At 38.9% G+C, this 24817-nt stretch overlaps 1 protein-coding gene across 1 annotated transcript; it reads right to left on the minus strand.

Moving 5' to 3' along the window:
• Positions 1-404: 404 nt before the first annotated feature.
• On the minus strand, positions 405-10502 carry LOC145002909 (uncharacterized). The gene is given in 4 exon segments (XM_078962092.1): positions 405-413; positions 536-1005; positions 1097-1435; positions 10406-10502. Coding segments are annotated over 4 exon segments (915 nt in total).
• Positions 10503-24817: the final 14315 nt, after the last annotated feature.

Raw genomic sequence — 24817 nt, forward strand, 5'->3', positions numbered from 1 at the left:
ATTTCTCTTGTTTGGTTGTATTAATCAATCAAATGGAAATGAGTTTTTTACCTTGTTTATTCATTTTCAAACAACATTTTTTATAAAAATGCATTATGATGTACATCTTAATTAGTCAAAATATGCATCTTTTATGTTTATAATTTTTTATTTTAATATTAATTGTTACTAAATAATTTATTTGCTAATCAATTAATATATTTATTTCTACATCTTGTATTTGAAAACATATTTCAAATATAAAAGAATAACTTACAAAGAGATTTTAAAGAAATATGCAAATCATACTATTCAAAAACTATGTCCAATGGATGATATATGCAAAAAGTATAATTCAATATTCCTAACAACTAAAAAACATAACTATGTCTAATACATAATGTGCAAAGAGTCAACTTCAATATTCATAAAAACTAAAAAAAAAAAAAAAAAAAAAAAAAAAAAAAAAAAAAAAACATAACTTAAAATAACCTAATCATGATATTAAGCCATCCCCAATCATTTTCATGTAATAAATCTTTTCTTTTTTTGTCACCTTAAAAAATGACCCGACACGAAATTGATCTTTGCTATACATGTCAATCGCCTTAATTTGTTCTTTAACATTGATATTTGGCATGCATTGTACATTTTTAATAACTTTATCTATCATATCACATGCTTCCTTATTTTCTTGTATTCCTATATTGTATATTGTTTCATTAAGTTTTTCACCAACCTCCTTGAAAGTCTCTTTCATTTCTTTCGTTGCTTCCTTATAATATCTTTCTGTGTCATCCGTTAGAGGCCTTTTGCGTTTACTATTGACACAAGCTTTTTTTTGTGTCTCTTCAACAATCTCTTCCAACCCTTCCACATCAACATGTGAGTTTCTTTGTATCTCTTCAGTCATATATTCACCAAGACCAGTAGCTCCATGACAAGTAGCTCTATCATTCCCGAAGATTTTACAAAGGTTAACAAATTGGGGAAATGTTTTATTGCGAAAACATGCAGCACCTTTATATTCTACTAGAATGGCACAAAATTAATTTGTTACTATTCATAAATAATATGTTTTCATGATGCTAAAAATACTACAAACATAATCATTATAGTACCTTTATGTACTCATCCCAAACTTCAGCATCGCCAATAACATTACATTTATCTATATCCCAGCCAAATCCACTCGTATTTGTTCCATATACCATGTCGTGCATGATGTTGAAATGGTTTTTCCATGTGTTCATCCTAGATTTAATATGAGGCTCTGCTTTCAAACCCTAGTTTGGAAGACTTACATCTAGTTATTGTTGAACTACCTTCAAATAACTGGGTTTGAATCCGTTGTCGCCACCACCATACTTTTCGGATACATGTAACTCCAACAATGCCTCAATTAACTTTTCATCCTCTTCAGTAGTCCATGTGTGTTTGTTTCGCCCTGTCATGCCTACAAAAACATTTACATAATAGATGCTTGAAATATCATACAACAATCATAACAACTCATGTTTGTCGCTTTACAACTCAACCAAAACTTAACCAATTAAGATATTTTTTTTATAAAACATATACAAGACAAATGAGTCTAGTTTTAAAAAAAAATCGCACCATTCCGAGCTTTTATGAAGCTTTTATGATGGTTAGAAGTTGGACAAAATCTAAAAAAGTGCTAAAATATTATGAAAAAATTATAACAGCTCCTGTTCGCGGATCTATAACTCAACCAAAACTTAACCAATAAAGCTTTTTTTTATTCTAAAACATAGAGACAGAGGAGTACAGTTTGAAAAAAAAATTGCATCATTACGAGCTTGTATGAAGCTTTTATGATGATTCAAAGTTGGACAAAATTTATAAGAAGTGTTGAAATATTTTGCATCAATCATAATAGCTCATGTTTCTGGTTGTATAACTCAACCAAAACTTAACCAATTAAGACGGTTTTTTATTCTAAAACGTAGACAAGACAGAGAAGTACAGTTTGAAAAAAACTCACATTATTATGAGTTTGTATGAAGCTTTTATGATGGTTCAAAGTTGGAAAAAATTTATAAAAAGTGATGAAATATTATGCAACAATCATAACAGCTCCTGTTTGTGGCTGTATAACTCAACCAAAACTTAACCAATTAAGCTGTTTTTTTATTCTAAAATGTAGACAAGACAGACGAGTACAGTTTGAAAACAAAAATCACATTGTTCCAAGCTTGTATGAAGCTTTTATGATTGTTCAAATTGGAGAAAAAAAATATGAAATTGTAATAAAAAAATTGCTTTTGTTCATTCAACTCAAGCATAAACAATGAACAAATAGCAATTGATCATCAACGAACACTTATCTACATGATTCAACCACCAAGATCGATTTCAACATAGAAAGATTCAAACATGAAAAAAGAAGCAATTCATAGCAAGATTATCATATTCTTGAATTGGAAATCAAAAACAAAATTCATAGAAATTTAGCATATAATCAACCAGCAAGGAGAATCAGAAATATACATGAAGTCATACCTTTAACTGGAAGCAGATTGTTGATGTCAAAATCAACCAAGATGCTGCTACAAAGAAAAGTGAAGTCGTGACTTCCAAGTTATGAACAACATAAAGGAGTAAGGCATATGTAGGGCAAACAATAATTTCTTGTGATCGTGAGCCGATCCCATGATATTCGGTAGCGATTGTTTGATAAAACTCAGAAATTAAACGTATTAGGGATAGAATGGGGGCGTTATGAATTTTCCGCTTTTTTTATTCTCGACCAACACACGACTTCCTTTTCTCCATTTTCTCTTTTAAAAATAGAGAATTGTTTTGATGGAAAAGGAATTGATTTATTTCTCAATTCCTTATTTTTTTTATTAACCAAACAAGGGGAAATGAATTAATTCCTTTTCTCTGATTTTATTTTCTTGTACCAAGTACCCCCTAAGTTCTTTTAAAGAACTCTCTTATCTTGTTCCTCTCAGGGAACATTTCTATATATTTTCTAAGCATACATAATCTGGAATCCCACAAGAATCATCTATATGCATTCACAAAGGGAATCATCATCTCTTTCCTCGTAGGTACATAACCTTATTCCTACAGGAATTATATTCTTGTCCCTATAGGAACCATATTCTTATTCCAAAAGGAATCTCTTTCTCTTGTCCCCAAAGGAACCTCTATCTCTCGTCCCCGAAGGAACCTCTATCACTACATGTCTATCTTTGTTATGTGACTCATCACATAACACATGTCCTTATGGAAATCTATCTCTTTATCTCATCAAGAGATCTTCAACTACGCTTCTAGTATTTAACTCATTAATTATTTAATCTATATCCATGTTGTAGGGAAAAGTACAATGACATTTCTCTTAGGATGATTCCCGCGGTGTCATTGTAATCTACCCATTATGTCACGCTATCTGCTAGACAACAGCCCCTTGGCTGATTCCATTTTCACTTTGGGATAACTTTGCCTCAACTTCTAACACATATGAATTGTTTGTTTCTTACATGTTTTTGATGTTATTTATATCCATGTGAAGGTGTGAACATGATCTAAAATTCTATTAAGTCACGTCTCACTGAACTAAAATGGGTCTTAATCTATTAAGTCACAAAGTTGGCCCAACAAGCATAAAATTCCTATTTTACGATTTTGAATAAAAATGCATCTTCTCGTGTATTCTTTATCTTAAACTTACTTATTTAATATAATCTTAGTGACTTAAGCTCTTATTGGCCATTTTAGTGAAGTCACAACTTCATATTCTCATCGTTGTCTCATCATTGACAATTTTTCGCTTTTGGTTAATAGTTGACTAAACGTAGAACAATAATGCCTCTTATTGAATAAAAAAACTTTGTGTGGTTATCTGGATGCTTCACGAGTTATTGCATACAGATTGTCATGTCGATATCTGGATGCTTAGTGTGATACTTAGTGAATATATATTTTGTGTGGGTATACGGATGCCTCATTTGCCAGTCATTGCATACCGGTTTTTCGTATGGTTATATGGATGTACGGCATACCACTCAGTGAAGAAAGATTTTCATATTGGTATCTGGATGCCTGGCGTGCCGCTCTTTGCATAAATATTTTCTTATGGATATCTAGATGTATAATGTGTCGGTCGGTAAATAAAGATTTTCATGTGGGTTCGAATGCCAGATGTACCACTTACCGCATAAAGATTTTACTTTAATTATTTTGCGTAGTATCCATATTTCGGTAGTACAACAAGAAAATTTTGTAAGTTTTTGATCATGGGTGATGAGTTTAGGACCGATGTAAACATTTTTTTTCTTTTGAATTTCCTTTGTTGTTTTGTACCTTTTATCAACTATTGGTTGGTAATGTAGGAAGTGTTATTGCATATTATAGACTTGTATATATGTCGATGTAAATTACATGTTACCATATTTCCATGTGAATAGTGTTTCCCTTGTTTCTCAAGATGTTGTAGGAGTGCAAAGTTGGTGTACGTAGAAGTCCTATATTGGATCATGGGTTTAAGAACTTGAGAGGTACTTCCACTCGAATGTCTTATATAGTTAAATTGTTGAATTTTTTCCCTTAAATTAAGGCATTAGGTAGGGATAGGTTGTGGTAGCTTTTGTGAATGAAAACAAGTGCCTAACGTCTTTTAGAATGCATCTTCAAGGATAAGTAAAGGATTTGTCTTGTTTGATTGTAACGTTTGTATTTTAGGTATTTCCCTTTTTGCCCTCAAACTTAAAACATTTTTTATTTAGGTCCTTGGCCAGTATGTTGGGCATACTCTAGGATTATGTTGGGCGTACTGGATCGAAAAGCTGGTCGCGGAAGCATCCACGTACGTTCGGCGTACGTGGAGTGCGCTAGGCGAATGGACACTTAGGACAAACCCTAATTTTTAGGGTTTAAGCCCTATTTAAACACTATAATTTGCTCTTGGAGCTTCTTATTACCAGCCTCCACCTCTCCAAACCCTGAGAACAAAACCCTAATTTCCATTTGAGTGTTTTGAGCTTGGATGTGACCTTTGAGGGTGTTTTTGGTGATCTTGAAGGAAGAAGAGATCTTGGAAGTTGCATTGGTGTAGTTGAAGCTTGTGGATCGAGAACCATCACCAACTTGGAAAAGCTTTTTGAGGTAAAAAGCTCTTAACTTGATGGATCTTTATGATAGATCTAGTATAGGCCATGATTTTGTGCATTTGTCCCATGTGTTCTCTTTGTGGGTTTGAGCCACTCTAGGATCTAGGAATATTAGATCTTAGCCTCTCTGATGTTCCTTGTGCATAAAAATGCTATCAGATGTGTTAAATTGGACCATGCATGAGTTAGGGCTCTTATTATGGGTCTTAATGGTAAAAAATGAGTATTGAGTCCAATTAAGTCAAGCAAAATTCTAAAGTTGCCAACTTTACATGTTAAGACCTTATTTTGTTGTAGATCTAAAGTTTGGACGTAAAGATCTTAAGGGATTACGACCCAAGTGGATTTTGGGAACCTGGCTAGTACGTCGGACGTACTACTTAGTATGTTGCGGGCACTGGGTCAACAACCCGCTTCTAGGTCAAACATGTGTACACATGGCATACAAATAGGGAACGCTAAGCAGTGGGCCTTTATTAGTTTTGGGCCCTTTTGGATATAGATATCTTTTAGGATTTGGGCTTAGTTGGATTTTAGTATTTGTATATCTTGGGCCATAGTTGGAGCATAGATTTATGTGTTGCGCCATTTTAAGGCCTTGGGCCACTATAGAGTAGTGGGTCAAGCTAGTTGGGCCCAGTAAGGAAAAGGGTAAAATAGTTACCTTAGAGGTTGAGGATGATGAGTTGGGACCCTGGTTATGGATTATGACCTAATTATTAATTAAGGTATTTGTAACGTCCCAAAAATAAGACCAAAAATTTTCATTTTTAAATTAATAGAACTGTAATCCAAAACATCATCATGAAAACCAAGGTGGAACAAAGTATATCATTACATCATAAAACATGAGAGTAAATCACAAAATGCGAAATAAGATAGTGTGTGCTCTGCAATCAAGCCGAGTTCTTCCCTATCAAACTACAAGTACCTGAAACATAAACTAAAAACCGTAAGCACAAAGCTTAGTTAGTTCCCCAAAATATAACTTACCATACATTATAAACACATATTGGGCCCCGCCCGTCATGGGACCCCGCCTGACATCAAATCCAATTGGAATACAAATTTGTCTATCATTACGCCCCACCTGGCATCGAGCCCTGCCCGGTATACATATATACATATAAATATATAATCATAAAAACACATGTGATAATCACAAAGACAATAGCATACTATACAATCATCAGGCCCCACCCGGCATCGGGCCATGCCTGATAAGCATACCAACACATAACACATGCAAGATTTAGATATACATCTAGAATACTAACACAAAAAACCATGGGCCGGAATTTTTGCCTTCGACCCGCTAAACACAGTGACGAAACTCACCTCAAGCTGCTGAATCACCCGAATGAACCTCCGACTGCTGGCCTGGAAAATCCTTGCGCTATCAAAATCAATAACATCCAATTATTAGTTGGATTCCGACTCATAACCAAAAGTCTAAGAAATTTGGCCCGTAACCAAGCAAAAAGACCAATTTACCCTTTATCTAACTTGTCCCAAAACCAAGCCCTAACTCAACAATTAAAGGCTCAAATCCTAAAGCCCAATATATGGCCCAACATTCAAAATTAGGCCCAATCCCATCATGGGCCTAAAATCCAAGGAAGCCCACATTGCAAGCCTAAAGCTCAAAACAGAGATCTAATAGCCCAACAAGTCCCAAACTTCCAAATACACACAATAGCCCAATACTGATGACCTTAAGCCCAAAGGCCCATATGCTGAGTACGTGGGGCGCACTCAGCTTGTATGTTTAGCGTATTCCATATGGGGCTGGTACGCATAGCGTACCAGCTGGGTACACCTGTGTACTCCCCAGTGTACCAACTTACTCCATTAAGCACTTAATTCACTAAGCCGTTTATCCAAACTCTCAGATATGGTCCTTAAAGGTGACTTACCATATAAAGTTGGCAACTATACAAGCATGCATGGCTTAATGGGGCTCAAAAGCTCAAAAAGACCTTAATGAAGGTCTTAATACATGCATGGGTCAAGATACACCACAAAATTTGCATTTTTATGCATAAAGGACCCCTAAAATGTCCAGATCTAAGGGCTAAGCTTCTAAAACAACCTTTACCCACAAGGACCAAGTAAAAGGGACCAAAATAAGCCATAAACAAATTCAAACTAGATCTACACAAGGAGTTGTCAAGCTAAGAACTTTATACCTCAAATGGCTCGAAATGATAATGCTAACTCTGGATCTCTAAGCTCCACTCCAAGGAACGAGTCTTCGAACTCCTTCTACCACTTCAAAATTCATAAGAACACACCATAATTATTTAGAAGAGCTCAAAAGCACCAAAACAATGGCTAAGGGGCAAAATTAGGGTTTAGAACACATGGAGCCTACTCTAAAATGGCCAAGAGATGAGTTTAAAATGCTTAAATTGGGCACGAACCCTAAAAATTAAGGTTTATCACACACCTGCGTATGCCATGTGTACTCCACGTACGCCCAGTGTACGTGGGTGGAATCTGCGACCATCAGAAGGCTAGTACGCTAAGCATACACATAGTTTATGCCCTAGGTACTAGCAAAGGGCCATATTGAAAAAAATTTATCATTAAGGACTAAAAGAGGAACTTTCCCAAACTTGAATGTTACAGCATTGTTTAACGATATTTTGTGCGGAGATTTCCCGAGTCAGCAGTCCGAACTCTTATTTGATTTTTCAGCAGTTTGAGGTGAGTTTCCTCTTAGTCCTTAACGGGTCAAAGGTACGAATGTCGACCTATGGATTATGGTTATATGTACGCTAGTTACCTGTGTGACCTTTCATGTGCGTATATATATTGTATGTATGCCAGGTGGGGCCTGATGAGTGAGTTAGGCGGGGACCATCACATAATAAACACAAATCTATTTCAAGCAGGGCTCGATGTTGGGCGGGTCCATTTTTTGTGGGCGTGGCCCATTCTATGTTTGATATGTATGGTACGAGGTATTTTGGGGAACTCACTAAGCTTCATGCTTATGGTTTTTAGTTTATGTTTCAAGTACTTCCGGATCAAAGGGGAAGAGCTCGAGCGATCACATCGCACACACCATGATTTTCTGCCTTATTTGATTTTGGATGTATGGGGATGACTGATTGACATACTCTGATTTACCTTTATGGTTTTATGAACATGTGTGGCTGATGGTTTTGTTATTATGAAAATGAAATTTTTGGTTTTAAATTCTGGAACGTTACAAGTTGGTATTAGAGCATTGGTTTGAGGGATTCGGATAAACTCTCCGGTGTGTCTGAACTCAAACTAAAGATTTGGTAGAGTTTTCATAAAATAAATGTTTAGAAAAAAAAAGTTTTTATAATAAAAGAAAGGGGTGTGGTGCATGCAATCGATCTAGCTCAAGTAAGTTTTCCGAAAATATCCATATATGTTTTATGTTATGCTCTGAATAGTGAATCTCTGAATCGCATGCTATATTAGGGCTAAGGATCTTATCAAGGTTGCATGATAGAATGCTAGGAGAGATGCTTTTATGTCCCTACTGTATGAGCTTGTAGGTAGGGATGGCAACGGGGCAGATTTAGGATGGTTTTTGGTAATCCCGCCCCCGTCCCCGAATATGAAAATCGATCCCATCACCGACCCGATTCTCAACGGGTACCCGTTTACCAAACATTATCTGGCCCGCGGATATCCCAATGGGATAACGGGGATTCCCGTTTAACATTCAAATTAAGAATAATTTTGATGCAATGAGAATACAAAACCATTATACTTAGTGATGCAAACATAAATTCATATCCCAAATAATTTTGATAATTTACAAAACCATTAAGAGTAGACATATTTCTTCTGATACATAAGTGTTTACTAGTGGAAAAAATAAAATAAAGACACTAGCATTCATAAACCATAATATCACTATTACTCTAAGTACCATGAATAAAAAAAATATCAAAACACTAGCACTACAAATAAACAAGAAGGTATCTCGAGAAATTATCTTTAAATCGTTCACACCAAAGAAGATAACTCAAGGATATATATATATATATATATATATATATATATATATATATATATATATATATATATATATATATATATATATATATATATATATATATATCATATGAATGGTTTCAGGTAACGGGTTTCGATTTCGGTTTTGGTTTTGGGTAATCGGGACGGGTATTTTGTTTACCATCCCCATAACCAAACCCACGAAAATTTTCTAAAAGCATACCAAACTCGATCCCGGCCCCGATTAACCGACCCCAAACCCGACCCTAATATGTCGGTTTTTGGTTTTCACAATCGGGTTCAGTTTCTTTTGTCATCCCTACTTGTAGGCTTGCATGCTAGTACTGATCAGTCAGTAATAGGATGGCTTGTTTAGGTTATGCATTGATTATGATTAATCGACACTCGAATGCTGCTTGCTTTGTGCTTTTAGGAGCTCCCATAAACATTAGCTAACTAGTAAGAGAATATATTAAGTTACATATTATTGAGACTAGATAATTTTAGAAGGTTAGGTTTTAAATCTATTGGGTAGCTCTTGTTTGAGTCCAACCATTGTAGTGTGAGACCTTTCATTCAAAGAATTATCTGGTCTCGGTGATATGTAATAGTATCTGTGAGCTATTTAGAGGGTGTCATAGGGATTTCCTTATGCAGCTGATGGCGAAGAGTGAGTGGTGGTTGCCCTAGGGAAACCAAGGACGTTATTCAGCGCTGAGAACCTGGTCTTATTTAGGATTGTTTGGATTGATATGGGGTGACTTGGAGGACTCGGGGTGATCCTTGAGGAAAGTATGGATAGATGTGGAAGATAGTATGGGCCACTACTACTAGAAGCAAAGGATCCGTACTCGTGTCAAGGAGAGTCACGATTACACCAGGAAGCATGTATAGTATGGGATTCTTCGAGTATGTTCTCATGGTTTATATGGTTAATTTTCAGTATGGTGGTCACTCGAAGAGGTTGTAATGCATATGGGGGTGTCGATGTTGGTGTTGGTGATAGTTCATGTTCGGGAACTGGGGCCAGACATATGGATGATCAGATAGGGGAGTTTATTTCATTAAAGATTACCCACAATATTCTTAAGCAGACTCATGTGATCTTCGGTATGGTGAAGGAGGGTATCATGGACATTCTGGATGAGCGCTAGGGAACTTTTTGTTCTGAGATGGTGGCGGTGATGGGAGCTCGCACTTTGACCTTACTTGAGCTCTGGGCACGTGGAGCCCCGAAGTTTTTCAGGAAGAAGGACCCAATTACGAGCATGCATTCGGAATACCTTCTGATCTAGCCTCTATCCCGGGGACATGAAGGTCCAACTTGCATCCTGTATTCTGAACAACAGAGCTCGAGACTGGTGGGAGAAGATTGGACATGCCTTAGGAGGCGAGGCGGTTGAGTCGATGACTTGGGAGGATTTCGTGACGAGGTTTCGGGCTGAGTTTGCACCAATGATTGAAGTCCAACAGTTGGCAAGGGAGTTTCAGGACCTTTGCCAGACTGCTAAGACAGTGACAGAGATTAGTACTATGTTCTGAGAGAGGGCGTTACTGGTTCCATAGTGAGTGGTGGACGAGGAGATGAAGAAGGAGAGATATCATGAGATGTTGAGGAACAATATAAAATAGTTTGTGACTAGATCCAGTTGCAAGACACTAGTTGATATGATAGCACAAGCCAGAGAGAGAGAGAGAGAGAGAGAGAGAGAGAGATTAACTTGGAGATGGAGAGGAAGAGGAAGTTAGATTAGGTTCAGAGTTTAGAGGATTCAGGAAAGAGGCCCAAGGTTTTTTACTCGAGGTCGATGGGCCAGTAAGGTTGGGGTCACTGCAACAAGTGCGGAATGGCGCACGATGGGGCGTGTAGGGTGGATGGTTCTGGATGCTTCAAGTGCAGTAGGATGCATCACTTCAGCAGAGATTGCACTACCACCACTACCACCCAAGTATCTGATCTGATTTGCTTTTATTATAATCAGAGGGGCCATAAGAAGGTTGATTACCCAAGTTTAGCAATAGGTGGACTAGTTGTAGCACCCGCTCTGACGACTTTACGGATTACAGATGGATGAAAAGGCAAGGAGGAGGCGCTTATAGTGAGGAGCAGGGCCATCCAGCCGATAGTCGAGGAGGCTCATGCAACACCAGATGTTGTGATGGGTATGTATCTTCTCCTTATCTCTTTATTTATGTTAATTTTCCTATTTATATTTTATGTTTTCTTTTCAGGTCCTTCCATGTCTCTGCTCTGGTTTTGTTTGATTCGAGGGTTGCCCGATCCTTTGTATCTCTTGCGCTCAACAAGATATTTGTCGATGCTCCGGGAGAGTTCGAATATGCAATAGAGATTGAGATTGTTGATGATCTTCCTGTCTGAGTATCGAGGGTTCATCGGGGTTATGTTTTGGAGTTGTTCAGTGAGCAATACTCGATTGATTTGGTTCTTATTCCCCTATTTGAGAACAAGGTTATTGTAAGGATGGATTGGTTGAGCCCTAATGGGACAGTGATTGATTGCGAGAAACATTTGGTGTGTATTTGGATCACAAGTAGGGGAGAGTTGGTGATTCAAGGAGAGGGTGTTTAGCATGGGTCGGTTCGATGTTCAACAGTTAGGGCCAGATGATATCTTCTTCAGGGATGTTCTAGATTTGTTGTCTATGTTATGATGTTGGAATCGTGTCTAAGGCTGCAACTATATTAGGCAAGTATTTGACCCGGTTGTGCATGGTCCTTTTGGGTTGCCTTCACCATAGCAACTTGATGGATGATTTGTTAAGAGAGAGTAAATATTATAAGGAATAATATATGGTTATTTGATTAATATAAGTCATAGATTAATTGGAATTAATTTGGTGACTTAAAAAAATTAATTAAATAAGAGGGTATAAACTGTCAATTGTTTGATAGTTACACTTGATACTATAAATCCTTATCCAAGATAGGATGGACGATTTCTAGGGCTTGGATAAGCCAAAAATCGTCCATAGGGTTATCAAGGAAAGGATATGGATTAACTTAAAGTCTAAGTTATCCAATTAGGGTTAAAGCTGTAATCCTTAAGGAGTCTACAAGTATAAATAGACCCTAGGGGTGAGGGAATTCGACACACCATCTAAAGTAGAGACAATCTGGCCGAATTCCTCCCCTCTCCTCTCTCCTAAATCATCTTTCTTGCTATTGGTGTTTGTAAGCCATTAGAGGAGTGACATTTGTGACTCTAGAAGCTCCAAGACAACAAGATCAACAAGGAATTCAAAGGTATGGTTCTAGATCTATTTCAATGTTGTTATTTAACCTAATTAGGCATTAGAAGTCTTGGATTCAAAGCAAGTTTAATTAGAAAGCCTAGATCCGAGCATTAGGGTTTTGCATGCGCACATAGGAAAGTTTTTATGGCTAAGACCCATCAGTGGTATCAGAGACTGGTTTGGTTTTCTTTAAATTGTTGCTTGATTAACTGAAACAAACCTGCAAAATTCGTTTTTTTTGGGTTCTGAGTCATGGACTCGGCGAGTTCCAAAGTGGACTAGGCGAGTAGGCCTGACTCGGCGAGTCCCTTTGTGTACTCGGCGAGTCCGGGCGTCAGGATTAGCTAAAACCGGGATTTTTTCATGTTTATCTTATGGAAACTTACCTTAATCATAATACATCAACCCTAATCCAGTTTTTTGATATATATGACTATAATCTTGATCTAATTAAAGATATTTATCATCTAATAAAATATTTAATTTCCTTATATGATGATTAATTAATTATTTTGATTATTTTGGTAATTATCTTAAAAGAAATCTTGGATAAATCAAATATAGATAATTAGGATATTAATTGTTAATTGGAATTATTTGTTATTTGATCCTCCATGTTTTAAATGTTTAAAACTTGCCCTCACTTTTGAAATTTATATTTGTGATTAAAAGTTTTAATTTAGACAACTTAAATTTCAAACCCTACGTTTTAAAAGGTTTAAAACACAACCTTATACTAATATGATATTACTAGAATAATATATATATATATATATATATATATATATATATATATATATATATATAACTAAATGCTAGTCTTACCGTTAGTAGGCCTCATTCACGAAGCCGATCTATAAGGTGGGTATAAGGTTGCGGCCTATAAAATGGCGCTTAATGGGTGTACACTCACACTCACCGCTTGCTTGATTGGTGGAGGGTCGTTAGCCAAACGGGTAGGATAGGGCAACCTCATCCTCTCATTAAAAGTATAATAAGTAATACAAAGTAACTACACGTTTTTAAAATTTCCCAATCTTAGTTACTTTAGGAAAAGTGAATTGATGCAATCCCATGAAATTACACTTTGCACCATTGCTAAGAAGTTAGTGGAGCGTGTGTGGTTTACCGGCACACTAATTGGTTCTAAGCAAAGGTGGCAAAGGGTGATTCATTGTTTATCATAGTTCGATGGAGCGTGTGTGGTTTACCGGCACATCGAATAGGTGATCGTTACAATGAAGGCACCATGTGAATTTGCATGGTAATTCACATCCGCTTTGTGATCCTCGGTATCCCAGTCACAAACAAGAGGGGCATATCAAGATTTAAACATGCCATTGAATAGTTTCAATGAATCTCATCCGAACCTAGGAATTCTCAATACACTTAGGACTAATAGTTTAGGTCTTGTGATGGAGAATTAGTGAATCGTCATTCACTTACCTTCAATTTATTTGCATGTTGGATTACGGCATCCCTTTTCTAGCATGTAAATGTTATTGTTGAATCCTAACCCTAATTTTTCTTATTGGGTGATAATTAGGGATTCTTATTCTAATCTATCTTTGTCCTTTCTATAGATGTCGAACGCAAACAACGCTGCTGCTAGTTCTTTCACGTTGATGAGCCTTTGCCAAAAGGTCACCTTCGAAGGAACAAACTTTAGCGAATGGATAAGATACATTCGCACCATTGCTCGCTATGAGGATAAGGAGTGTGTCCTCGATGAAAAGCTTGAGAAGATCAACCCCGTAATCGCTACTCCGGCCGAAATCACCGCTTTTGAGACTCATGAGTGAGATGCAACGAAGGTACATTGCATCATGATTGCCACCATGAACTCTGAATTCCAAAAGTCCTACGAGGACATGTACCCATACGAGATGCATCAAGACTTATTGAAGAGATACCACCAAAACGCGAGACAAGAGCGTTATGAGATTTTCACTAACATGATTTCCGCTAAGATGGGTCATGGAGAATCTCTTACCGTGCACCTGCAAAAGATGCAAAGGTATGTCGACCGCCTTCGCAAGTTAAATGTTGACTTTGGGGAAGACTTGGCGATTGACATGGTGCTTCACTATTTGCCTCCGATGTACAACCAATTTAGATGACCTACCACATGAACAAAGAAGAGGTCACCCTAAGCAAACTCCAAGGTCTTTTGAGGGTCGCTGAGAGCAACTTCAAAGACAAGTCTGTTGCACCTACTCCCAATCCGTCTGATGCTCCTATCTTGGCAATTGGTCAAGGAAAGGGAAAGAAGAGGAAGGCTTCATCGAAGAACTATCGCAAGGTTAAAGCCCAAGATGGTGCCTCTTCTAGTGGGACCAAAGTTGATCCCACTAAGCCCTGTCCTAACCCGAAGGAGGCAGAGTGCCACCACTGCCACAAGATAGGACATTGGAAGAGAAGCTGCCCAGAATACCTGCAAGCAATCAAAGAAGGAAAGATCAAGCCATCTTTCGCAGGTATATACACAATTAAATCTAACGATTCTAATCATGCTATTTCTTGGGTTCTTGACACCGGTTGTGGTTATCACATTTGTTCAAATGTGCAGGGACTAAGAAGAAGTAGGGATGTGGAGCAAGGAAGGATCAATCTAATCATGGGGAACAGAAGATTGTCGCCTGTGACCAAGATTGGAGTGTATTCTTTAGTGCTTAGGAATAATTTATGTTTAGATTTGAACAATTGTTGCTATTCGCCAGAAATGGCTAGAAACGTCATTTCATTTCATGGTTTATATAGACAAGGAATTAGATTTTCTTTTAATAATGAGAATGGTTCTATTTTGGCTTATCTAAATAGTGTCTTTTACTTTGAAGCTATACCATGTAATGGAATATATGAAACTGTTATGATTGTTGATAACTTAGGAAATGATGTTTTGAATATTGATTCTTCCACTAGTATGGATAAAGCATCCTTGTGGCATTGTCATCTTGGACATGTCAACAAGAAACGCATAGCCCAACTCCAAAAGGATGGAGTGTTGGAGTCATTCGACCTTAGGGAAGATGACACATGCGAGTCTTGTTTACTTGGAAAGATGACTAAGTCACCCTTCACGAGTACTTGTGAAAGGGGTGAGGGGCTATTGGACCTAATACATACCGATGTATGTGGACCCTTTAGATCAACCACGAAGGATGGGAACCGCTTCTATGTGACTTTTACCGATGATTATAGTAGATATGGGTATATCTATTTAATCAAGCAAAAGTCAGAAACCTTTGAAAAGTTCAAAGAGTTCAAGAATGAAGTGGAGAATCAATTGGGCAGGAAAATCAAGATGCTTCGATCTGATCGAGGAGGAGAGTACCTAAGTCTTGAATTCCACGATTATCTCAAGGAGTGTGGAATAGTTTCACAATTGACGCCTCCTAGGACACCGCAGTTGAATGGTGTGGCAGAAAGGCGAAATCGAACCTTATTGGATATGGTTCGCTCTATGATGAGTCGTGCTTTACTACCTATCTTCTTATGGGCTTATGCCTTAGAGACTGCCGCCCATATCCTTAACCGAGTCCCTACTAAGAAGGTTGCCAAAACACCTCACGAGATGTGGACAGGGAAAGCTCCCTTGTTGGCACACATCAAGGTTTGGGGTTGCGAGGCTTTCGTAAGACAAGATACTCACGACAAGCTTGAACCTCGAAGTGAGCGATGTATTTTCATCGGCTACCCGCAGACATCCTTTGGATATCTCTTCTATAGACCGAAGGACAACGTTGTCTTTGTTGCGAGGAGAGGAGCTTTCCGAGAGCGAGAACTCATAAGCCAAGGAGACAGTGGGAGGCAAATCGAACTTGAAGAGATTCAAGAGTCGATAGATGAAGGAACCTCTACCGCTGGCACTCAACCTGAGGAGGAAACTCCGGTTGAACCGATTAACGAGTCCTTACCTCTTAGACGTTCAGATAGAGATAGAGTTCATCCCCAGTTTTATGGTTTTCATATTACTACCGAAGGGGACACGTATATTAGTGATGGTACACTAGTAAATCTTGATGAACCTAATAGCTATAAGGAATCCATGGCAGGCCCGGAGTCTGCGAAATGGAAAGAGGCAATGGATAGCGAAATCCAATCCATGTACGATAACCAAGTTTGGAATTTGGTTGATTATGTGCCCGGACGTAAGACCGTTGGGTGCAAATGGATCTTCAAGAAGAAGACCGACGTGGATGGGAACGTACACACGTATAAACCGCGATTGGTTGCGAAGGGCTTTACTCAAACTCCAGGAGTTGACTATGATGAGACCTTCTCACCAGTTGCGAAGATTAAATCTATTAGAGTGATGCTAACAATTGCCGCATTTCACGATTATGAAATTTGGAAAATGGATGTCAAGACCGCCCTCCTTAACGGAAAGTTGGCTGAGGATGTTTACATGGCTCAGCCAGAGGGGTTTGTGGATCCGAAGCATCCAAATAGAGTGTGTAAGCTTGAGAAGTCCATTTATGGACTTAAGAAAGCGTCTCGCAGATGGAATCTTTGCTTCGATGAGAAAGTCAAAGAGTTTGGATTTGTACGAAGCGAAGACGAATCTTGTGTATATGTCAAAGCCAGTGGGAGTATAGCAAGCTTCCTCGTTCTATATGTCGATGACATATTACTCATAGGAAACCACATCCCGACTCTGCAGGAAGTCAAGTCCTGGCTCGGGAAGTGTTTCGCTATGAAGGACCTTGGAGAGGCTTCTTACATTTTGGGAATAAGGATAGTAAGAGAAAGAAGTAAGAGACTAATTGGACTTAGTCAGAATACTTACTTAGAGAAGGTACTAAAATGTTTTAGTATGGAAAACTCAAAGAAGGGAGAACCACCGATACAAGGAAATGCCAAGTTGAGTAAGACTCAAAGTCCGAGTACCGAAGCTGAAATAGCATAAATGAGCCGAGTACCATACGCTTCCGCAGTTGGCTCAATCATGTACGCTATGACTTGTACTCGCCCTGATGTAGCCTTCGCTTTGAGCATGGTTAGCAGATATCAAGGGAACCCTGGCAAAGCACATTGGATTGCGGTAAAGAACATCCTTAAGTACCTTCGGTGGACGAAGGAATGGTTCTTAGTCCTTGGAGGGAGTGATGACTTGAAGGTGCGAGGGTATAGTGATGCCAGTTTTCAGACCGATAGGGACAACTACCGTTCGCAGTCGGGTTGGGTCTTTACCCTAAATGGAGGAGCAGTAACTTGGAAGAGTTCCAAGCAAGAAACCGTAGCTGATTCAACGTGCGAATCAGAGTACATCACAGCGAGCGAACCGTCGAAGGAGGTAATATGGCTAAAGAACTTCATAGGTGATCTTGGAGTTGTGCCTGCCATAAAGAAGCCCATGGATATTTTCTGTGATAACGAAGGTGTGGTTGCCTTGACCAAGGAACCGAGGGATCATGGTAGATCAAGACATATCGACAGAAAATATCACTTCATTAGACATCGTGTAGAAGAAGGACAACTCATAGTTAACAGGATATCATCAGAAGATAACCCAGCAGATCCACTTACGCAGGGACTGAGTAGGGTTAAGCACTTGCAGCATGCTAGGAGTATTGGGCTGAAGGATGATATTAGTATTAGAAACGTATAATAGATAAATGTAATTAACATTTGGCGATTAAATAAAGGAGTTTTATTTATGAGTAATGTTACTGTCTTATGTTAATCGTTTAACTATTGTTTCACTTTCCATGTTTTGACTTCCAGAATAATTGAATTTATTAGGAATAATCGAATTGTTCAAATTGTCCACAATCGTTCATATGTTGGAAGTAGATATGAATGAAGATTGTCATGAATTGGTGTGTAGATTGTCTAAATGGTGTTAGACATAGCAAAGGGTTGCTGCAACGTTCCTGAGTGCTTATGAACTGGTTTTGAGCATTGGAACAAACCCGCGCTTGCTGGAATCACTTTATGGAATACGATATAAAAGGTGATCGCAAGACGATAATATCATATAGTCTTAAAACCTAGATATATGGTTTATTATTTGTTAATTGATTGTACATTGATAATGCGAAAACGCATCAGTAACTCGGTGTTATAAAACGCATTGTTGTGTATAGTTGGTTAATGAATAAGTAAATGCATATAAGTCGAAGTTTATCTGTAACTTTTATCAAAAAGGTAAAAGCGATATCTCGGCCGCTCGATGATTTGATTTTACTTATGTGCCGGGCCCGGTCAGAACTGAATTGATGTGTTTGATTAAGTTCTATGTCGAATAAATCGGAGATCGAGAAATCAAATGCTAAACTAACCATTCCATAGGATTGTCAGCATGATATCTAACAGAGGACTGTACGATCCCTTATCTAAAGGACAAGATTGATTAGATCAGAGTTTGACAGCGTCTTTGAGAGCTACGATTGCAAACCAAATTGTACTTGTATAGTTACTAGACTTATCCAAGTGGGAGACTGTTGGAATAGTGTCTAAGGCTGCAACTATATTAGGCAAGTATTTGACCCGGTTGTGCATGGTCCTTTTGGGTTGCCTTCACCATAGCAACTTGATGGATGATTTGTTAAGAGAGAGTAAATATTATAAGGAATAATATATGGTTATTTGATTAATATAAGTCATAGATTAATTGGAATTAACTTGGTGACTTAAAGAGATTAATTAAATAAGAGGGTATAAACTGTCAATTGTTTGATAGTTACACTTTAGACTATAAATCCTTATCCAAGATAGGATGGACGATTTCTAGGGCTTGGATAAGCCAAAAATCGTCCATAGGTTTATCAAGGAAAGGATATGGATTAACTTAAAGTCTAAGTTATCCAATTAGGGTTAAAGTTGTAATCCTTAAGGAGTCTACAAGTATAAATAGACCCTAGGGGTGAGGGAATTCGACACACCATCTAAAGTAGAGACACTCTGGCCAAATTCCTCCCCTCTCCTCTCTCCTAAATCATCTTTCTTGCTATTGGTGTTTGTAAGCCATTAGAGGAGTGACATTTGTGACTCTAGAAGCTCCAAGACAACAAGATCAACAAGGAATTCAAAGGTATGGTTCTAGATCTATTTCAATGTTGTTATTTAACCTAATTAGGCATTAGAAGTCTTGGATTCAAAGCATGTTTAATTAGAAAGCCTAGATCCGAGCATTAGGGTTTTGCATGCGCACATAGGAAAGTTCTTATGGCTAAAACCCATCAATGGATACCCGGTAGAAGGGTAAGGAGACTGTGGACGATGTTCCGATTGTTCGGGAAGTACCCGGGTGTATTTCAGAAGGATTTTCCTTGAGTGTCTCCAGAGAGGCAGGTGGAGTTTCGGATTGACTTAATTCCTGGTGCGGTACAGATAGTCAAAACACCTTATTGATTAGCACCTCCAGAGATGCAGGAGTTGTCTACACAGCTGCAGGAGCTGTTAGACAAGGGATTTATTCGGCCTAATAGTTCGCCATGGGGAGCACCGATCTTGTTTCTAAAGAAGAAGGATGGGTCACGTCGCACGTGTATCGATTATCGGGAGTTGAATAAGTTAACAGTGAAGAATTGTTACCCACTCCCAAGGATTGACCAATTATTTGACCAGCTTCATGGTGCATCTTGGTTTTCTAAGATTGATTTGCGTTCGGGTTATCATCAGATGGGGTTAGAGAGGAGGATACATACAAGATGGCCTTCCGGAATCGTTATGGTCATTACAAGTTTGTGGTGATGCCCTTCGGGCTCAAAAATCCAGCCACATTCATGGATCTCATGAATCGCATATGCATGCCTATTTTGGATCGGTTTGTGATTGTTTTTATTGATGACATCCTGGTCGATTCCAAGACCCATGAGAAACATGAGTAACAACCGAAGGAGGTATTGGAGACTCTGAGGAGGGAGAGATTCTATGCGAAGTTCTCCAAGTGTGAGTTCCAGTTTCACGAGATACAATTTTTGAGGCACCTTGTTAAGTAAAGTGGTATTCTGGTCAATCCGGCCAAGGTCGAAGCGGTAATGAGGTGGGAGGTTCCGAGGTCTCCATCTGAGACTCAGAGTTTCCTTGGATATGCGAGTTACTATCAGAGATTCATTCAAGATTTCTCCAAGATAGCGGTTCCCTTGACTCGGTTGACGAAGAAGACTGCCATGTTTCATTTGGTGCCTATGCAACATGCAACATTTGAGGCTCTGAGGCAACGATTATGCGTGTATCATTGTATTTTAGGTTTTTCCATTTAATCCCTTCATTTTAGAAATATTTTCAATTTGGTCCCTAGCCAAGAAGTTGGGCGTACTTGCTCGAGGGTTTAACGCAGAGGCACCCATGTACGTTGGGCGTACGTTATGCATGGGCAAACCCTAATTTTTAGGTTTTGTGTCCTATTTAAACAACTTATGACACCTTGGACTTCCTTATGACCACCCTCCACTTCTCTAAACCCTAATAATGAAACCTTAATTGCTAGTTGTGAGATTTGAGCTTGCAAATGAGTTTTGGTGGTTTTTTGGTGATTTGAAGGAGAAATAACAATTGGAGGTTGTTGTGGTGTGGCTTGAACTTGTAGATCTAAAATCATCATCAACATCACAAGCTATTTGAGGTATAAAGCTCTCAACTTGATGGTTCCTCATGCTAGATCCAATTTAGGGTTTTATTTGTGCATTTTTGGGTCTTATAAGCCATATTTGAGAGTATGGTCTACTCTAGAAGCCATGGATGGTAGATCTTAGCCCCATTGAGGTTCGTTGTCCATAAAAATGCAATCTTTATGAGTTATATTGTTACATGCATGTGTTAGGATGTGTATTATGTTTCTCTTTGAGTTTTAGGTCCCATTAATTCATGCATGGGAGTAAAGTCGCCAACTTTACGTGTTAAGAGATCATTAGGGACCAGATCTGAGACTTCGACATGATGGTTTAATTGTATAAAGCACTTAATGGTGAATGTGGTGGATCACGTTGTTTGTTAGGCGTACATAGCTCGTACGTTGCGGGTACTGGCCACCGAGGTAGAATCAGGGCGAAAGCCTAAGTACACCAGCGTAATCAGCAGCCTTGACTATGGTTGACTTTCTTAGTTTGGGCTATTTTGGTCTAAAAGATTTTTGGCCCCTATTGGGCCATTAGACTTCTGATTTTTCGGTCTTTGCTATACCTTGGGCCTTCTTGGAATTAGGCCCATGATGGGTTTTGAGCCCAATTAGGAAGTTGGGCCATATTGGGCTTTTTAGTGCTATAGGATTGGGCCTAGGATTTTGGGCCAAGTAAGGAAAACGTAAAATGGACTTTTACCCTGAGGGTTGGACAATCAGACTAGGATTCCAGCTATGGGAAGTGGACTAATTATTAATTGGGTATTATTTGACGATGCTAGCGCGGGGATTTTTCCAGATCGGCAATTCGAGCTTTATCTGGGTATTATTTGATGATACTAGCGAGGTGAGTTTCCTAACTGGGCTTGGCGGGTCGAAGCTACTAATGTCGGCCCATGGTTTATTATGATTAGGATTCTAGTTGTCTGTGTGACTCTTGCATGTATGATATTTGATATGTATATCGGGCGGGGCCTGATGCTAGGTGGGGCCTGATAAGTATATTGTATATTATTTGTCTTTTTGATTCTTGCATGTGTTTATGTGCTTATATGTATACTAGGCGAGGCCTGATAAATGTGATGAAGTGGGGCCCATCTCATATTTTTGATAGATCTGTTCCGAGTGGGGCTCAATGTCGGGCGAGGCCTGATGTCGGGCGGGACCCATTATATGTTTGATATGTGTGGCATGTGGTGTTTTGGGGAACTTACTATGCTTCATGCTTACGGTTTTTAGTTTATGTGGTGAAGGTATGGATGAGCATGGGTCAGTTTGGGTCGGTTGTTGGCTAAAACCAAAACAAACCATAGAAAGTCGGCTTTTCAGTTTTTAAAACCATATAGGTTCGGTTTTTGCATTAGTCGGTTTTTCGGTTTTCCAGGTTGGGTTTATGGGTTATCCGTTTTAAACCGTGGATTTATGAGCTCCTGTTTTTTTTCTAGTTTTTGGGTTCAAACCTAGTGAAAATACGTTGCGATAAATAGTATTGTATCACTTTAAATATAATAAAATAAAGAGTACAAATTCTAGTATTATAAAAGCATAAAAGTGTTTAAAAGATCAAAGTTTAACACCATTAACATTTTGTTGAAAATAAACATAAAGTATTAAAGAGAGAAAGTCTAAAGTCTAAAACTAAAAGTTTAAATCATACTATAAATAATATATATGTGGGTCGGTTCGGTTTTTATGGGCGGTTTTATACGTCAAAACCAAACCAAACCGTTATTTTTCGGTTTTTGTAAAATTCAAACCTAAACCGTCAGTTATTGCTTTGGTTTCGGTTTTTCGGTTTCGGCTATATCGGTTTTTCGGTTTTCGGCTCGGTTTTTGCTCATCCCTAGGTGAAGGATTATGTTTGTGTGATCCTTTATCACCCGGGAAAGGACAATATGGTGGCCGACGCACTAAATAGCAAGACAGCTAGTGCTCTAATCAGGGATTTATGCTTGAGGATGGTAGTGACTACTCCGCTATTGGAGCCGATTCGTGAGGCTCAGGTCGACGCTATAGAGGAAGAGCACCGGAAGAGTGAGCACAGAGTGGGTCAGGTGGCTTCCTTTGATTATGATAGTCAAGGGTTATATACCCTTCATCGAAGGGTGTAGGTTCCATATTTGGGTGGTGCGCATTAGGTTTTGATGCAGGAGGTGCACAAGTCAAGGTTTTTTAGTCATCCAGAGTAATAAAGATGTATAGTGATCTCTAACTTGATTATTGGTGGCCCTACATGAAGCGGGATGTGGCCTAGTATGTGGAGAGGTGCTTGACTTGCAGGAAAGTCAAGGCCGAGCATCGGCGACCTCATGGCAAGTTGCAGCCATTAGACATTCTCATTTGGAAATGGGAGGAGATCACTATGGATTTCATCACAAAGTTGCCACATACAGCGCGCGGAGTGGATACGATATGGTTCATTATGATGGATGGACCCAGAGCGTGCATTTCATCCAAATTCAGGAGAGTATCTCTGACAAAGAGTGTGGCTGACATTTACATCAAAGAGGTTGTTACATGACATGGGGTCCTGGTTTCGGTGGCTACAAACAGGGATGTACGGTTTACCTCCAAGTTCTAGAAGAGGTTTCACGAGGAGCTAGGTACTTGTCTGTATTTCAGCATGGCTTTCCACCTGTACACTGATTGATAAAGTGAGCAGACTATCCAAACCTTGGGAGATATGATTCGGGCATGTGTATTGGATTTTTGTGGGAGTTGGGATACGTATCTCCCTTTGGCACAATTTTTGTGTAACAATAGTAATCATGTCAGCATTGATTGACCTCCTTTTGAGATGCTTTATGGGAGGAAGTGTAGGACCCTGATATATTGTGGTGAGGTTGGTCAGCAAGTAATGAGGAGTACTGAGGTGGTACTCAAGACGACAAAGTTAATACTCCATTTTGGGGACATGGTGCTACTGAAGGTGTCCCCTTGGAAAGGTGTCATCCGATTCAGGAAGAGGGGCAAATTGGTCCCAGGTATATCGGTCCTTTCAGGGTTTTGGCCCGGGTGGGCAAGGTTGCTTATCGCATGGATCTACCCGAGGGGCTCAGTAATATCCATAGCACGTTTCATGTCTCTCAGAAGTGGAAATGTTTGGTTGATGATTCCATGGTGATCCCATTGTAGGATATTCAGGTGGATGGTCACCTAAACTATATTGAGATTCCAATTGTTGACCTTGACAGGAAGATGAAGACTTTACGGAACAAGATGGTGGATCTGGTAAAGATGCAATGGCAGTACTGCAAGGGTTCAGAATGGATGTGGGAGCCTGAGGTCATATGAGGGAGCATTATCCGAAGTTATTTGTAGCGACAGACTTCGAGGATGAAGTCTGATTCAAGTGGGGGAGAATTGTAACGTTTGCATTTTAGGTATTTCCCTTCTTGCCTTTAAAATCTTTTTCATTTGGGTCCCTAGCCAGTACGTTGGGCGTATTGGGTCGAGAAGTTGGTCGCAAAGGCATCTACATATGCTGAGCGTACGGCCACCAAGGACAAGCCCTACTTTTTTAGGGTTTGAGCCCTATTTAAACACCTTATGTTGCTCTTGGACCATCTTATGACCAACCTCCACCTCTCCAAACCCTAAGAACAAAACCTGAATTTCCATTTGAGTGTTTTGAGCCTGAAAGTGGCCTTTGAGGGTGTTTTTGGTGATCTTGAAGGAAGAAGAGCTCTTAGAAGTTGCATTGGTGTAGTTGAAGTTTGTGGATCCAAAACCATCAGTAACTTGGAAAGCTTTTGGAGGTATACAACTATTAACTAGATGGCTCTTTATGATAGATCTAGTCTAGGGCATGATTTTGTGCATTTTATGGTCCCACGAGTTCTCCTTGCAGGTTTGAGCCACTCTAAGAGCTAGGA

This window comes from Lactuca saligna, chromosome 6 (assembly GCF_052625555.1).
Source record: "Lactuca saligna cultivar CGN05327 chromosome 6, ASM5262555v1, whole genome shotgun sequence".
NCBI classification, from domain to species: Eukaryota; Viridiplantae; Streptophyta; class Magnoliopsida; order Asterales; family Asteraceae; genus Lactuca; species Lactuca saligna.